General features: G+C 34.7%; 1 protein-coding gene across 2 annotated transcripts in view; it reads right to left on the bottom strand.

Annotated features, from left to right (window-relative positions):
• Positions 1–19,034, bottom strand: part of HELZ (helicase with zinc finger) — a 196,711-nt gene that overhangs the window by 35,703 nt on the left and 141,974 nt on the right. For both annotated transcript variants that reach the window (XM_044673963.1, XM_044673964.1), the window contains exon 21: positions 17,433–17,637. In XM_044673963.1, coding sequence (XP_044529898.1) covers positions 17,433–17,637 — 205 coding nt within the window. The remainder of the gene's footprint in view (positions 1–17,432; positions 17,638–19,034) is intronic.

Here is a 19,034-nt window from a genome sequence, read left to right on the forward strand (position 1 = left end):
TATCTAAATTAGTATTTTCCAATTAATATCTAAAAAAGAACTGAAAGATAAAATTCTAAAAATCACTCAAAATGCAAAAAAATTAAACGACATAATTCACTGTGATCTCCCTTTTCAAAATGAGTATAAAACATAATCTGGAAATTGCAGATTGTAGGGTTTAGAAAAGAGTTCTAAATAGTGATGATTTATCTTGTAAGCAAATATACATATACCTAATCAATACAAAACATTATAATTATTATAAGCCAGATGATGCTAGTAAGAAGGGAAGAAACTGTTCACTTGGGGGACATTTTTCAGGTCACCTGAAAAACAAACACAATAACAATATTTTAAGGTATTATACTTTTAATTTTTCACCTTTTTCCTCCCTGGTTTTGTTTCCAAATTTACACAAGTCCATGTTTAGGGAAATATTGCCTGGGACAGAAGAGGGGGAGAGGGGGATGTCTCACACTGCCTGTGCAACAGTAGCAAATTATGAAATTTTTCTGTTCTGATTTTTGATTTGTATTTTTCCTTTCAAGTCTTTTAAAAAGCCAAAAAAATGATTGTTTTATAAGTGAACAAACTATATATACTCAATCAACAAGCATTTATTCAACACCATATATGGGATCCTGTGTTAGTTGCTATAGATTTAAAGACATAAGTGAAAATCCTTGCCTTCAAGGATCTTAATTTCAATTGAAGAGATGATGTTTTTATACATATATATATATATATATATATATATATATACATACATATATATATATGTGAATAAAAAATAAGTAAATATAGTGGAAAGGCACTAGCAACTCAGAAAATAAGTAAAGTCCTCATGTAGGATACCACATTTGAGTAGAGCTTTGCCAAAAAGTGGAGGATTCTAAGAGGTACAGGTAAAGATTACAAAGGCCTTGGGATGAAAGATGGAATGCTGTATGTGAATAAGAGCAAGGAGGACAGTCTGGTTTTACAGCAGAGTAGATGAAGGAAAGTAATGCATGATAAGCTAATAAGTTGAAATCAGGCTGTTAAGGGCTTTAAATATCAAAAAGAAGAGTTTATGTATGACTTTGGAGTCAACTGAGAGACACTGGAGCTTACTGATCAGGAGATCCATAGGATTAGACCTATGTTTGGTCTTGGATATCATGGAATATCTTGGAAATTTGCCATGATGAATTAAATAGGAGAGAAATGAGGTAGGAAGAACCATTAGCAGGCTACTGTAATATAGTCAAGGCAAAAGATCATAAGAGATAGATTAGAGTAGTGATCCTGTGAGTAAAAAAAAGAGGACTGATGTGTGCAGACGGAATTTCATCCCCTCCCCTTCCTGAATTGCCAACCAGGTCCATTCCATTCTCTACATAGATAAAAAGGGTTTGGGTGAAGCTCACAGGGTCTTTTTGGCTCACTACTTCCCAGAGCAAAGAGGAGAGATGGGTGGAAGATCCTGCAAGGCTGAGCTACACGTGGTCAGACAGAATTAGAGTAAGAAATTTTAAATCTATGCTTATCTATGTTTCCTATTTTAAGTGATTATTAGTAAGCTATAGAACAGTGATTCCCAAAATGGGCACTACTGCCCCCTAGTGGGTGCTGCAGCGATCCACAGGAGCAGTGATGGCCACAGGTGCATTTATCTTTCCTATTAATTGCTATTAAAATTTTTAAAAATTTAATTTCCAGGGGGGGCTAAGTAATATTTTTGCTGGAAAGGGGGCGGTAGGCCAAAAAAGTTTGGGAACTACTCCTATAGAAAATAAGAATGTGGAAGATATTAATTTTAAATATAAGAGATGCAAACAATATTATGAAAATAGGAGTGGCAAGATCTATCAATTGACTAGATATGTGTGTGGTAACATATAATACGAGACATCCAGTTTAGAAGTTGGTGATTCAGGACAGGAATGGAAAAGAAATACTCAAGTTGAATACATAGACCTAACAGTCATCTGTGGATGATTTCGTATATAAAAAAATAAGTATTAAACATCAACAATAAAAATTTTAAGAAAAAGATTATATGTTCAATATTGTTATATTGAATCTCTGGGAGCCAGGACTTCACACTGTGATTGACAGGTGAAACCACTGGATGTCGGAATGTTCCCAGAGAGGCGTGAGGACACAGGAGAGGGCAGTTGGCCCAGGGTGTATAAAACCCCCCTGGCAGCCCTTGTAGGGGTTCCTTTTCTGTCCCTGAGACCTGAGATCTGTGGATCCTGGTCTTTTGTGGGATTGAGACTTGCAGACTCAACCTTGCAAGCTCCTCCTGTTTGTTCCTGTACCATCAACAACCTGTACCCAGACCATCATCTCTGATTCTACTGCCCCTAGAAATTAGGAAATCAATCATCTTAGTTATCTAGGTTTCCCAGGGCCCAGGAGGGATCGGGGAAGTGGGCAGGAGAAGAAGAAGAGGGTGGAAAGGGGTGGATATCTCAAACTGGTTAGGTTTATCATCTAGTGAAGAAGAAGCTGAAATATTATACAGCAGTTTGCCTACTCTGGTGTGGCTCTGGCCAGGCTGTACCAGAGAGAAGCTAATCACCTTAATTCATTCACTTGCCTGCAATTTAGAGATTGATTCATCATTATCATTTTAAATTAGGGTCTCAGATACCTCTATCCAATCCCATTGTCCTCCTTTGTTAAATACAATCAAAGTTTTAAAGTATCTTCCTGAAGTGGTTATTCAAAGCTTCTTTGGGAAGGGAAAGACACAGTCAGATACCATTACCAAGCTAAACAGCCCATTAAATAATATCCATTAACCCCAGGTGGGTCCTGAAGGGATATCATCCATTGATCTAAAGGGTCCTGCCTGAGCAACTGTTATAAAGGAGAGAGGTGTCTCATCCTCTCTCTATACTCCATCTACATCTACATCTAGTAGATAGGAGGGAGTATCATTTTATTATAACAACATTTACACACTGAAGTACATTGATAGTACTTTTAAATATATGTATAGTACTCAAGAATCAGGGCTAATATCTTCAGCGAGAAAAAATAATTAACTTTTAGCCAAAAATAACAATACCATAATGTTTCATTTGCACAAAAATCAAACTTTCAAAATTCTGAAGTATCCAGAATAGAGCTGAATTCAAACGTTGGTAAAGGAATTGCCTTTGACAAAGATGCAAACTCCTGAGTAACAATAATCAACAACAATAAAAGCACTGAAGAGATAAAGCTAAATTTAATGAGCTATAACTGATCAATTTTAACAATAAAATATTATTTCTTATTGATACGTCTATCAGTGCCTACAAAACTGAATTTGCAGAATAAAAAAAAGTTCTGTGAAGCACACAGAAAAAGGGTCAGGAGAAGGAAAGAAAAAATAAGGCAATGGTTCAAATGGTGACAATAATTAGAACTGATTATGGGAACAGTGAATCAAAGGTCTATTTCTAAATAAACTACTATTATTATCTACTAACAATATTATATAACTTTGAGAGCGTAGAGGACCAAAAGTTGAAGATCACTCCAAGACCAATAGACTCACAGAATGTAAGAGTAGTAAGAGACCTCAGAGGTTATCTAATCCAACCTGTCTGGGAAAGGAATCCTCACTACTGCTACTAATTCTCATTGAGAATCCCATGAAATAGTCACATTATGCCAATTTTTCTTGCATATTTCCACATCTTACATATAATTATATTTCAAATAGTTAAAATTTGAATAATGAAACCTGACAATTATCCAGACTCTATTATTCTCACTCTGAGACAGCTCTATTATTAGGAATTATTAGGACATTTTTTCTGTTATCAAGCCTAAAATGGCCAGTACATATTTCATTTTATTACTCCTGATTCTGCCCTCTAAGGCAAAAAAGAATAAATCTAATCCCACCTCCACTTGACAGGTCTTTCATGTCACCCTGAATTTGTTCTAAGCTAAATATAATCAATTCCTTCAACAAGCCCCCAAGTCAAAAACTCAAGGTCAGTTCTAGTTGCTTTCCTCTAGAAGTACTCTAGCTTACCAATGTCCTTCTTAAACCATAGGATTCAGAACTGAACAAAATATCCCAAATGAGATCTCACCAAGGCAGAGTAAAATGGAATTACTACCTCCTCATCACTCCCAGAATCTATACCTCTCTTAATGCTGCTGAAGAACACATTAGCTTTTTTGGTTACCACATTATGCTGTTAACTCATGTTAGCATGTAGTCCACTAAAACTCTATGGTATTTCCCCAAATAACTGTAATATCCACATCTTTGAAAACTTAAGACTTGGAAAGTTAATTTTTTTGTACCCCATGCCTCCAAAGAGGAAGTGGAAAAATAAAATAAATTGTAATTCCTAGCTATTTTTAGTAATCAACAACAATCGTTATTTATTTTTATGTAAATCCATTATCTCCTCAAGTAGATTATAAACCCATTAAGGGAAGAAACTTTATAATTTTCTCTAAAACAGGGGTTCTTAATCTATGTCTGTAAACTTTTTAAAAGTATTTTGATCACTGTATTTCATTATTAGTTGACTTCCTTTATAATCCTATGTATTTTATTTTTTGCATTTAAAAACATTATTCAGAGGCTTTATCAAGCTATCAAAGAGATCCATCGCACAAAAAAGGTTAAGAACCCACTCCAACACTCCAACCCCAGGCAAAAACCATGGCATTTAGTATATTGCCTTGCATCTAACAAGTGATTCAAAAATGGTTGTGAAGTACATTCACATGGTTATGAAGTTAAAAAAAAAAAGTTAGGACTGCTCTTGTAATTACCAAATAAAATGATCTTTCAAAATATTTCTTAATTAGAATTTTCCTAATTCTTCTTGACCTCTCTCCAGCACTGATACTGCTAATAACCCTATCCATTTGGATTTTATCTACTCTCTTAGGTTTTGTGACATTGTTCTCTCTTGGCTCTCTCCTCCTATATATCTAACTGCTAATTCTCAGTCTCCTTTACCAGATTATCTTCTTGTCATGTCCCCTACAATAATATTCCAAGAGTATCCTGGACATTTTCTTCTTTTACCTCACTACACAGAAATTGCCATCATGTATACATAAATGATTGCTAGATTTGTATATACAGCCCTAGCCTCTCTCCTGAGTGCTAGTCTTGCTTTACTAGCTACTTACTAGACATTTCTGACCAGAGGTTCCATAAACTCAAATTCAACATATTCACAAGAGAATTCATTATCACTTCCCTAAAACAAACAAACAGGTTTTCTAAATTGCCTTGCATCTGTCAAGGGCTAATCCTTATAATCATGCAGGTTTCCAACTACATCATTATCTTTGACTACTGTTCTTTAACACTACTTGCTCTCCCCCACTCTTTCTATATAGCTTTTGAACTAACAAGTCTTGTTCCTCCCTTCACTATATCTCTTGATTAGTTCCCTTCTCTCTGTTTACATTGCTACCACAGTAGTTCAGACTTTCTTTTCAGACTCTTACCTAGACTATTTCAATAGTCTCTTAACTTGTCTCCCTCCAGCAATTCTTTCTCTACTTCAAGTCATTCTCCATAGAGTCCTCCAAGTTATATTTTTAAAAAGCAGGTCTAACCATATCAAATCTTTGCCCAATAAATTCTAGAAGCTTGGTTCCTGGTTATTCCTAGGATAAATTACAATTTACTGCAAATCAAAACAACTCTGAGGTACCACCTCACACCTAGCAGATTAGCTAACATGACAGCAAAGGAAAGTGGCAAATGTTGGAGGGGATGTGGCAAAATTGGGACATTAATGCATTGCTGGTGGAGTTGTGAACTGATCCAACCATTCTGGATGGTAATTTGGAACTATGCCCAAAGGGCTTTAAAAGAATATCTGCCTTTTGATCCAGCCATAGCACTGCTTGGATTATAACCCAAAGAGATAATAAGGAAAAAGACTTGTACAAAAATATTTATAGCCTCGCTCTTTGTGGTGGCAAAAAACTGGAAAATGAAAGAATGTCCTTCTATTGGGGAATGGCTGAACAAATTGTGGTATCTGTTGGTGATAGGAAACTATTGTGCTCAAAGGAATAAAGAACTGGAGGAATTCCATGTGAACTGGAATGGCCTCCAGGAATTGATGCAGAGTGAAAAGAGCAGATCCAGGAGAACATTGTACACAGAGACTGATACACTGTAGTACAATTGAACATAACGGACTTCTCTACTAACAGCAATGCAATGATCCAGAGCAAGGATGAGGGACTTATGAGAAAGAAAACTAGCCACATTCAGAGGAAGAACTGTGGGAGGAGAAACACAGAAGAAAAACAACTGCTTGAACACATGGGCTGATGGGGATATTATTGGGGATGTAGACAGTAAACGATAACTCTGGTCCAACTATCAATAATATGGAATTAGGTCTTGATCAATGACACATGTAAATGGAAATGTGCGTTGGCTAAGGGGGGTCAGGGGAGTTTGGGGGAGAGGGAAAGAACATGAAATATGTAACTATGGGAAAATATTCAAAATTAAAATTTAAAAAAAAAAAGGAAAAAGAAAATGTCATGCTCCTAGTAGCTTTCAAATGTGTCTGACCATTATTTTTACTTAAAGTTTTATTATTTGTGAATTTTCAGGGAAAAATTATTTCAGAATAACATGCTTTCTTGAAGATAGCAAAACTATTCTACCAATTCTATTCTCATGAATTTATTCTCATAAAGCAGTATTAATACATGGTCATCATTTTTACATATTCCAACTTTCTGGTGTAATATCACTGACTGCCAGAAGCTGGAAGGTACCTAACAAAATATGTATCCATGATTATATTGAAGTAAAAGATTAAAACTAAAACCAGTCAATGGACTCCCACCTTGCACACCTGTTTGATATGCAATGTCCTGTTCTCCTTAAGTCTAGGGACCAGACCAAAATACTGAGTCCTTTCATCTCTAGGGTAAAGTCTTGTTCCTTCCTGAGCACTGAACTGAAACCCTGAGTCTATTCATAGGTACCAGACCAAAGCTTGAAAAATGTATTTAAACTCCACTCTGATTATGCTGCTGCTTTGGAACTCCTTTGCTGAGTTCCCCTAGTGCACACTAGAAATAAAGACTTCCCTTTGCTTGGATTGCATTGTCTCTGTGTGCTCCTTGGGTGGCAATCCACTTGGACCCTAACATATGGGGGCTCGTCCGGCGCTGGATTCAACCCCCTAAGGACCATCAGGACAGGGGAAGTTCTCTCCCAGATTTCATGATGACTTCCAGAGGTGAGCGATGTGTCCGTGAAGTGTGAGTGTTTGTATGATTGTGTATGGGAGGAAGTCGGACTCTGGCTGGACATACGGCTTAGGAGGACGTCCTATGCCAAGTCACCAGGCAAGAGTCCAATTCCTCACCTGTTTCTGAATCTGGACTGGCTAGACATTTCCTGTCTTCCGCGAGGAAGCAGGTCGGGAACGCCAGGAAGCGAATTGATTAAGACAGGTGGGTAGGAAGTTGTCTGAAAGCTCGGAGACAAAGATACGGAGCTTCCATACGGAACTTCAGGGGGTTGGAGGCCCCCTGTCCCCCGGGAAATAATTAGGGGGAGTCCAGAGTTTGAGTCTCTGGCGGAACTAGATTCCAGGAAGTCCAGGGTTTGAGTCCCTGGCAGAACCCCAAGAAGCTTGTAGTGGATGCACTACAGTTGTGGGGAAAGTAAAGAGCACTGGTTCCTTTTGAGAGGACTCCAGGGAAAGGGGGATGGAGCCCTGAGCAAGCTCCCACCCCAACTAAAAATTAAGCATTAGGGCACTGGGTCCTTCTTAGAAGGACACCAGGAAAAGCGTATTTTTCTCTCTAGGACTAAATGGCAAATTTAAAAGTGACCAGAAATTTTCCCTTTTTAGAAGTGGCTGGCTACTTTGCATCAGCTAGAAAAACCAGTTCTGTTATAGTTTTTTTTCTTTCTCCCTTGGAAGGAGTCCAATTGGTGATGGCCACAGACAATGTAAAAAGTTTTAACAATTTTCACTTAGCTAAATCAATCTTTCCAGCAATGTGGCATACCTGGAATTATTCAGGTAGGTATCAGAATCCCACTTCATAGAAAAGTGAAGAAGCAAAAGTGTATTTATTTTAGGATACTTATTGAAGCATGAAGAAAGGTAATTAAGAAACAAAATTCATCATATGTCAGCCAGCTCCTTGTTAAGAGTTAACCCTTTTCTGACTCATTCTTTTTCACAGAATTCTTTAGTCATGGAGATATGAATTGTAACAATTGATCTTTTGCCAGAATGAAAAGAAAAGAAAAATCTAGCCTATATAATTTATGGTTTATAATTGTCAGAGTGCGTGTGATATGCCCGGGAAATGTGTCCTGTCTGTGTATTATATGTTGTTTGTCTGTGATCACAATGGGAGGGTTACAGGTTGGGAAAAATAAATCTCTCTCTTCTTCATTCATTCCAGAGGAATGGAGAAGACAGACAGAGGCGTTAGAGAAATTCAGAAAATAACATTGTAATTTCTGAATGTCTTAAACTCTAAGATAATTTAATTGGTTAAAAGAAATCTCATTCTCTGCTCTTATTAAGGCAAGAGTTAAACAAACTAATCTGTCAAACATTTCTCCTTCCATTTCTCGCTGGCCATGAGAAAGGGAACATAGAAATCAAAAGACAGAAAAAGAGACAAATTTGATCCCATCACCAAATTCTACCAACAGGTTAAGTACTGAGACATATATCTAATGAAAATTACAAAAGATTCTAAAATGCAATCTAAGAAAAACTTATTCAGAGAGAAAGCAATGATTCTTAGTTGTGTACAGAAGTATAGAAGTGCAGCTTAACTTTCCTTGCTAGCAAAAAAATAAATAAATAAAAACCATCAGTCTTGCTCAGTGCTTAACCAAGAGTGAAAAAGCTTCTTTAAACAACCATGAATTCAACCTAACATTAATCAAACTGATGTTAGTGAAAAATTTAACTTAAAGATTAATAGAACAATGCAATTGGCTTACATTTCAAAATTAGACCCCTTTAGACAGAGACTGGTCTGTGAGAAAATTATTTGTTGAGAGCGAATCATCCACACCGCCCCAGTTCAGCAGGAAGTAGCTATGAGAAGCTAAAAATCGTCACCCATTCTCCCCCAAACTCATGGACCTTTCTCTACCCATTAGAGTATATATTTGCTAAGGAACTGAATAGGTACTGATGGTATTGTGTAAATTCATTGACTACTAGTTAAAAATGGAATTTCTGTTAAATTTAAGAATGCACAAAACTTATGTTGAAAAGCTATCTATTAGGATTTGCAGTGTGTGAATGATCAGACTTACCAAAAATGCTTATCGAACTGAATTTAGGGAAAACATATGAACATGTAAAATTGTTACTCTAAGAATAAGTAATAGGTAAAAATATAATTAACATTAGGGTTTCAAATTTTGGTAATTCAAAAATAGTATTATTTTTGCATTAAGAATCTAGTATATTATGAATATAAAAATTTGGACAGCATTGTAATTTATTAGGATATAAAATTATTTTAAAAGCATGTGCAATGTATGAGAAGAAATTCATGATCTAAGGAATAACATGCAATTTGTTTAAAGAAAAAAAATATTATTATGGGTAAGAACAAACATGTAGAATAGCCTCATGTGAACAGACTCAGAGAGGTACAGTGACCAATCAAGCGTGACTTGCCAGCTTAGCTCCATAAAGTGAAAAAATGAACAAGAAGCTAATAGCAACTTTATAACATCTATAATGATTGTGCAAAAATTCAGGTTTCCCTAATTCACCACAATTGGAGCATAAATTTAAAATAAAAAGGGAAACTGCAGATATTATAGAGAATAAAAGACAGTTAATACAAAGGAAATATGGTTTGGAAATTTATAAAAAGCAAATAACATATATTGTGACAACTTAAAATTAAGCCTTAAGACAAAAGGGAGATTTTACTCCACAATTAGAAGCATTTTTCACGTAAGAATTTATTTTAAGGGTTGAGGATTGCTAATGATTTTTGATATGGTACAATGTAATTTATTTATTGTGGTAACAGAAAAAAAGTTGTAGTGTTGTTATTGAGAACTTATTCTAGAATTTAAACTTGGGATATTTCAAATGAGATGTTCTTTTAATGTATGTGCTGTCAGAACTAGCAACAAGTAATCATGATACACAAGAAGTTTTTAAAGTGGTTAATTTATGCATGGGTTTTAATAAATCAGGTACTAAGAATTTGGTAATTTTCAAAAGATGGAGTTTCTAATGGATAAATAAATAATAGGTGTGAATTCTAGTGCAAAATAGACACAAAAAATGATGAATCAGAATAATCTTGATGGTATTTGATCAGCTATGTAGCAATGTTTTGAAGTAAAAGGAAACTAAACTGGAGATTCTATTATATTCTGTTTTAAAGAGAGGTTTGAAAGGAATAAGAGTAAATGCTTTGAAATTCATTTTGTTTACATACTGAAAGATTGCTAAAGGACTTAAAGTTATTTGTAAGTTATGGAGTTCAAACTAAAATCTGTTTCAGGAGATAATACAGCCCTGATTTATATTTACTGCGGAGCTGCTCAATCCAGCACTCCTGTTCCTTAATTCAGGTTTTGTGACTAAAGTGTGAGATGTTAATTATTACCAAAAATATGTAAGAATAACTGAGTGATCAGCCTTGTAGGGATGTGAAAGGCTTGCTTGAGGGAATGGAAAATTGTTTCTAGACTGCTGTTTGGCAGATTTCTCTAAGCTGTAATGGGTAAGACTTGTCCTTTAAGGAAGGAGAGGGCTTCTGGGATCTAATGGTGATACAGAGAAAGTTCTGTGATGGTTAGAGAGGCAATTCTAGGGCTCAACCTGGACTGGATCTCTTCTGACCATCTAAACTACTAATCTTTGAGTGGCACAGCGATGGCATAAGCCAGTGACAGCTTTGGTCTACACATGAAGCCCCCTCATTACATGTCCCTTGGGATGTGAGGAAATGTTTTCCCTGTTTGTTTTTTGTGACAAGTCCCATAATCAGCACATGAGGCAAATTATACAATTAAAGTTTCCATTTCCCCAAACAACCTATTAGGTAGATAATTGGAAATTATCAAATTGTTAGGGAATATGTGCTTTGAGAAGTAGATGAAGTTAGTAATAGATGACTTGTAGCTTGCAGCTTTAGTTCACCACAATTGAAGTTTGGATCTTGAGCTTGGAAATATAACCCAAAACTTTCTGGATTTCCTCCAGAATCTGGGAGATAAAGAAATTTATTTGTAAAATAATAATTCAAGTATTTATAAATGTCCTATTAATGTGAGCTTTGCAAAAGGATATCCTGTAACAGAAATATCACTTGTCAACTCTGCAAACAACTTAGGAATCAAACTTCTTAGAAGGATCAATTCTTATCCAAGAATGATTTCTGGAGATGAAGTATGTTGGCAAAGATACCCAAATGTTAAGGTTTAATATCAGTTTCTATTGTACTAAATTTTCTCTCTTTATATCTGGTGTTCTAGTTTTTGCCCCAGGCCTAGGTTCTATGCTTCCCCTTGTGACCTGTGTCGGCCAGTCCAGGAGAATAGTCTCTAAAGACACGTCCCTGGAGACTCTGTGCCCACAGCTTCTCTTTCTCCTCTCAGGGATTACAGAAGGCTGAAACCATTGCCCTATTCCCTTAGACAATTGGAGGACGGGGGAGATGACATTGGACATTGTACCACTCTAGTTTAGACACTTTTCAGGCAAACTATAGGCAGAAAATTCCTTTGCTCCCACTATGTAGGGAATTGAAGTGGGACAAAGAAGCCTCCTGGGAATGGGCTAGAGGGATCCAGCAGGCACTTACAGGACAAAACTACTCTACCTGGAAGGAAGCTGCTTTGTCAGCATTACCTCTGAGCCTCTCCCCTTTGCCCTGTGCTCACAACCACAATGGGCCCTGAGTACCCATTCTCATCCAATTTTGATAGGGCTGGGCATAGGAAGCCTCTTCCATTGTTCTCCATGGCTGACTATGCTTATTTCCACAATTCTAGGCCTCCCTCTCTATTTGCCTGACTGGTGATGTTTCGACCCAACCTTAGGTCCCCACTTCCCTTCCATTATTAATTCTAGCTATGGGACATCAGTCCCATGAAGCCCCTTTTGCTAGCCCCCAACTTTGGAAACGGATTCTTTATTCATTGGAAATGGGAGAACTCTAGATGATTGTTACCTCAGGCTCCCCAACCTTTTCCCTTCCTGGGTGCAGGATCACTGCCTATATTTGGGGATGTGACTATCAAGGGGTGGCTGTAAAACATGGGCCCTGTATACATCACTACCTTTGCCCTGAATAATCCCGGAAAAGAGTCCTGTAATCAGCCAGGTCAGTATTACTGTAGCCATTGGGGATGTGAGACTACAGCCTCTGGCCCTTTGAAGGACCCTTGTGGTCACTTCTTCAAGCTTCTTATATGGCTCTTAACAATTCCCAACCTAATTTGAACAAAAGTTGTTGGCTCTGCTTGAGTGCTCAGCCCCCTTATTATGATGCTATAGCCTTAAATGCCTCCTATAATACCTCTGTCTTAGACCAACTTCTTGTAACTGGGGAGACCAAAAGGTCAGCCTAATATTACAATCCATTACTGGTCGGGGCACCTGCATTGGAAATTCTTCCCTTATTAAGAAAAACCCCCAGTGTTTTCCCCAAGTTATGAGCCCCATTACTATCAATATTAAGTATTATATTCCCCCTTTAGGAGTTTAGTCTCCAGGGAAAGAACCTGGGCAACAGGTCAGTCATGGTATCAGCAGTTATTTCAGTCTTCTCCATGGCTCACCACACTTATTTCCACCCTTCTGGGACCCTTAGTGATTCTTGTTCTTCTGTTGACTTTTGGACCCTGCATTCTTAACCGCTTGGTCCGGTTTGTTAAAGATCGTATTAACACTGTCCAGGTTATGGTTCTGAAGCAACAGTACCAAAGAGACGATCCCCAAATTATACAATGATGTGGTCATGAGAAAGATTTCTCATTATAAACAAATAGAAGTAGGGAATGAAGTAAAAGATTAAAACTAAAACCAGTCAATGGATTCCCACCTTGCACACCTGTTTGATATGCAATGTCCTGTTCTCCTTAAGTCTAGGGACCAAACCAAAACACTGAGTCCTTTCATCTCTAGCGTAAAGTCTTGTTCCTTCCTGAGCACTGAACTGAAACCCTGAGTCTATTCATAGGTACCAGATCAAAGCTTGAAAAATGTATTTAAACTCCACTCTGATTATGCTGCTTTGGAACTCCTTTGCTGAGTTCGCCTAGTGCTCACTAGAAATAAAGACTTCCCTTTGCTTGGATTGCATTGTCTCCGTGTGCTCCTTGGGTGGCAATCCACTTGGACCCTAACAATATGTGTACAATAGCCTGTGGATTAGCATTCATTGTTATTATAAAAAAATAAAAATAATCTCTTTTATGGACTACAATGTAATAAAAATAGCAAAGAATGTAAGAAACACAATTAAAGGACAAAGACCTAATAGAAAACTTAACAATGAAACCTAAATAGTGAATAAATTGAAGAATAAATTCTAAAAATAATTAATATCTATGTGAAAGAAAATAATAACAAATAAACAACTTATCTAAATTTCTGGGATGCAGTTAAAATAGCCCTCAGAGTAAAAATCCCTCTCCAAGAGCATACATTAGGAGAACTGGGACAGGAGAGATTTAATAAACTGAATATGCAATTTTGAAACTATATAATAATAAAACCAAACTAAAGCAGAAAAGAGGAAATCTTAAAAATGAGAAGGAAAGTAGATCAAATGGAAAATAAAATTAAAAATATAGGGGGAGGAAAGGGAAAGGACAGGGACAAGTGTTTATTAAGCACCTATTACATGCCAGATACTACAAAGTGCTTTATAAATATTTTCTCCTTTAATTCTCACAATAGCCTTGAGATGTAGGTGCTATTATTATCACCATTTTACAACTGAAAACAAACAAACAAACAAAAAAACCTAGAGTTAAAGGGAGGTTAAATAACTTGTCTTGGAGCATATATATCTGTACCTACATTTGAACTTAGGCCTTCTAGATCCCAAGTTCTAGGACTCTATTCTCCTAATCACCAGCTCCCCACAGGATTAATAAAAAAAAAAAAAAAAGCTTTTAGAAAACCTACAAAAATCAATAAATATTTAACTAACCTAATTAAAAAGAGAGGGAAAACAAATTACCAAAATAAAAAATGAACAATGGAAAAAGTTGCTACAATAGTAAAATAATTATCATATTATGTATGTGTGTATATATATATATATATAAAACATGCCAATAAAACTGAGAAATTTTTAAAGTGGAAAATTATCTACAAAAATATAAACTATTCAAATAAACCAAAACAAAAAAATAATATTCTTAAATTCAAAAATTAAATTTTCTGTAAGAATTATGAAAAGGGGAAAACACTCAAAACAGATTTATATATAAATTCTATCAAATAATTAAATGACATATATTACCAATATTACATATCATTATTAAATGCTTACTAAGTGACAAGCATTGTGCTAGGCATTAGAGATACAAAGAAAGACTCAAAACAGTATCTAGCCTCCTAGAGTTTATGTTCTAATGAGAAAGATAAAAATGTAAGTAAATAAATACATACAAGGTATTAACAGAGAAGACTGATGATAATTTTAGAAGGAAAGGCACTAGCAACTGGAAGAACCAGGAAGGCCTAATGCAGAAGATATAAACTTTGAGATGCTAACTGGAAGCTTAATTTGAAATGTCCCAAAGGAGGTTTATAATGTGGGCATGTAATTGAAGAGAGAGATCCAGGAATTATCAGCATAAAGATAATTGATTTTATATTAGTTGATGAGTGTAGCAAATAATATAGTAGAGAGAGAAAATACTGTTTACCAGTGCCTTGGAGAACACTCATAACTAGTGGGCATGTCATAAATGATAATTCATCAAAGGTAATTGAGAAGAAGCACACATTTAGACAGAGGGAGAAACAGGAGGGAGAAGTCATAAAAATCCAAAGGAGAAAATATTCAGAAGAATGGGGGCTACTCCTACGTGAATCTTTAAATCTTATTATAATATTAAAGATGAAAAATTTAACACTTTATATAGAATTATGTTAAAAGCAAAGTATTAAGGAAAATATAGGGGGAAATGGCTTGGTGTTATTTCTGCTGACATTTCACTTTCTCTTAGTGATTAAGATTTTGGGGGCTGTGGTTGTAAATATCCTTCAAAATCTGTACCATAAAATCTTGAAATACGGTGATACAAAAAAAATGTTTTGAATTTTCTTTACAGTCAGAAATCAATGGCAAATAGTAGTAAGAAAGGGAATAAAAACTTTCTAGATGGTAAAAAAAAATCATTTTGGAGAAAACCACTTCAGCATTCTAGTATTTTGCATAGTGAACCATGAAAAACAAAGACTATGCTATTAATCACTCTTCATTCATTTATGTATTCAACAAATATGAGTGTTTACTATCTAAAAGGTACCAAATTATGTGCTGGGGAAGTTACAAAGTTGTAGAATACATATACCTTGCCCCTAAGGAACTCACAAGTTAGTTGGAACAAATGAATTCAAAACATGATTCCTTCATTTTTATGAAGAAGATGCAAATTACTGGCCTATTCTTTTTAACAAATTGCCTATTTCTTTCTAACTCAAAGCCCAGCATGTTCTCCACTACTCAACATTATTCCTGTTTCTATTTCTATGGTTAAAGGTTTAAAACAAAACTATTTCAAAATGTATTTAATCAAAATGTCTCATTCTCCAACATTGATAAATAGGACATTACTGTAACTTGAATAATTTCCTGGGTACTAAGTGCTTTTGTGCTATACAAAATAATGAGCAGTATCACTTTAGAAAAACTTGGAAAGACCTATAAGAACTGATACAAAATGAAATAAAAGCAGAACCAAGAGAACAACATACACAGTAACAGAAATACTGTATGATAATCAACTGTGAAAAAACTTAGCTATTCTCAGCAATACAGGATAATCCTGAAGGACTATTTGACAAAGAATGCTATCCACCTCTAGAGAAAAAATTGATGGCATTTGAAATCAGATCAAAGCATACTATTTTTCACTTAATTTGTGTGTTTTTATTTTGGCATTTTTGTTTTATATGGGTATTCTCTCACATGTTTTGCATGATCATTCATGTATAACCCAGATCAAATTGTTTACCTGGCCGGGGGTGGGGGCCGCGCAGCAGGACCATTTGGATCTTATAATCTCAGAAAATATGTTAAAAATTGTTATTACGTGTGATTGGTAAAACAAAATGTTTTTTAAATGATAAAATGCAGATTCAGTTGCTATTGTTTCTGTCAAAAGTGAATTAGAAATACTTCATCTTTTTAAATAATATTTTTATGACTGATTAATGTCAGTAATTTTAATTTTCCTTAATAAATAATATTGGCATTTTCTTAAATCTAGAGGAAATGTTAAAGATGCCATTCCTATAACTACATTGTTTAGTTAATGATTGAATTTTATCAGGAGTTCTCACAAATATATCAACTATGTATTTCAGGAGTTTAATAAAAACAGCTTATAAGCAGACTATCTATAAGGGTCCTGATTTCTTCCTTTATATAGATTAATATTTCTTGAAACAAATCTAGGTCAAGCGCCATTTCAACAGTCTTTATTAAGACAGGTCCTTTATGGCAGGCAGCATGGGATACTCCAAAGGATGTTTGGTTTGTACTCAAAAACTTGATTTCATGTCTTCCCTTGGCCATGTTCTTCCTGGGGGGCCATGTAAAAGTTAAACAGCCTTTCTGTCATTCAGTTTTCTCTTCTGCCAAATGAGTGGGTTGGATTTAGTGACTTCTAATTTTCCTGCTAGCTTTAAATCTACAATCTGGTGAGATCTAAATTTGAAAATTGCACGAAATATTCTTTGAAATAATGGCCTATAAACAAAGACTCTAAATATATCTATTATACAAAGACTTATGAGTCTACTACTATAAGAAGAATAATTTGAATAAGTTTAGAAAGACATTAAAATTATATTATATATCCAAATTTTACTAAATGGAAAGCTATTAGATAGTGGAATAGAAGATTACTATCATGAGGATACCAAGAGTAGTTAGCATTAAATAACTTCTGATGAATTTGTATATAAAAAACATGGCTAAGAAGCAGCATGTTTTATCATCTAAATCCCCAGTTATACAAATTCCAACAGGTGCTGTGTTTACCGAAATTTTTAAACTTAAATTCCTATATTACCTACTTAATATAACTAACCTAATAGTAATATTATACATAATAAATATAAACTATATAAGTAACAATTATATAATATTATATGTAAAATATGTAATAATATAATAAAATATTATTTCTCAAGAGTTACTTTTTTTTCAATTCCATCTCTTAATTTTTATTTAAAAAGCTTTACCTTGGGTGGTGACTGTTGCTGTTTGATGGTATTTCCCAAATGCTGATGTCTTAGAGCCCGAGGGATAAATTCAGGAGCAAGTGGATTCAAGACATATGTTTTCTTGAGCTCCAAAGCCTCTAACTGCATTTTAATCTGTTCAAAAGTGATACCATGTAGGCTTTTGTTATCATGACACAGGGCAATAAACCGCTCCCAAAATTTCCTATGGAAAAGATTTAAAAGATCAGTTTATCACTGGAAAGAAAGTGATCACAAACATGAACAAAAAAAATTAGAGACTTGAGAATTGCTTTCCTTGAAAATACTTAATAATAGCTTTAAATCATCGGTAAATAGCTTACTTGATCATCAAGAATTTTAGGTATATCTTTCCCATTTGGTCACAAAACATTTGTAAATCACCTCTAAATATTATAGTCATTGTCCACTGCAAAGTTATACACGTGGTAGATATCCAAAAATGTTTGTTAGATAATTTACCTTAGAATATGCCAATAGAAAGATGCTCTTACATAAAGATTTGTTTTAAAAATAAAGGACCTGAACATTTTAACTTTGCAAAATAAGCTTACTTTTTTCATATGTATCTAGCTTTACTTGCATTCATGGTTAGAGATAATCAACAATCAGCTGAGAGTAAATAACCAACCTAGAATTGAAAATTGATTAAGATAAGCCATATTGAGGTTATTAAGAAGTAACTGAAGAAAACTGATTAATTTTTCCTTTCTTTTAACCATCTTTTCAAAAACATAGCTTCTCAAAATATTAATTTCTTAATCTTCAGCTATCTAAAAGGAGTATTAAACATCATACAAATTTGCAAAGGAATTAAATTAATAATCTTGAGGAGAAGAAGAAATTAACAAAGTACAATGTGATACAGAAATTCAAAACACATTAAAATGAAAATGTCATTTAACTTAAATAGGTTATTTAAAATAAACTATCAATCTTATGAGTCAGAAGAATGAACCTAAAAAGTTAAAAAGATCTTATATATCCTGCAATCAACTAAATGCTATGAAACATGACCACTTAATATGAAAATGATTTCTTCCATAATCAAAAAAGTTTGAGACAACATAAATAGAAAAGTTTATTATAACAGAATAGGAATAGAGATGGCCATCACAAATAAATTTTGTACTAAATAATGCATACATACATATTCTTCCATGTTCCTTAACTTTAAAAAAAAATTGAGTGTAATGTTGTAAGAGCAAAACAACCTATATGCAAATAACATTTAAAAATGTATTTCTGACTTAAAAAAAAGAAACTTAGTAAGATATTTTCCATAAATCTTAGGACTGTTTTACATATTGCAAGCAAATAAAAGCTGAATAGCACTACAAAAATACAACAAATAACAAGAAATTACTTTCTTATTCCTATAGCTTATGGTCTAAAATCAGAGACTAATTATCTTTAATTTGGTATTTAAGGGCTATCAATCTAAATTGCTTTATCCTTTTAGAATTCAACTGTGACCTCTCAGAGCTATAAATTCCAAAGCATATTCTCTCTCTCTCTCTCTCTCTCTCTCTCTCTCTCTCTCTCTCTCTCTCTCTCTCTCTCTCTCTCTCTCTCTCTCTC

The sequence above is a fragment of the Gracilinanus agilis genome, chromosome 4 (genome assembly GCF_016433145.1).
Source record: "Gracilinanus agilis isolate LMUSP501 chromosome 4, AgileGrace, whole genome shotgun sequence".
In the NCBI taxonomy this organism is placed as follows: domain Eukaryota; kingdom Metazoa; phylum Chordata; class Mammalia; order Didelphimorphia; family Didelphidae; genus Gracilinanus; species Gracilinanus agilis.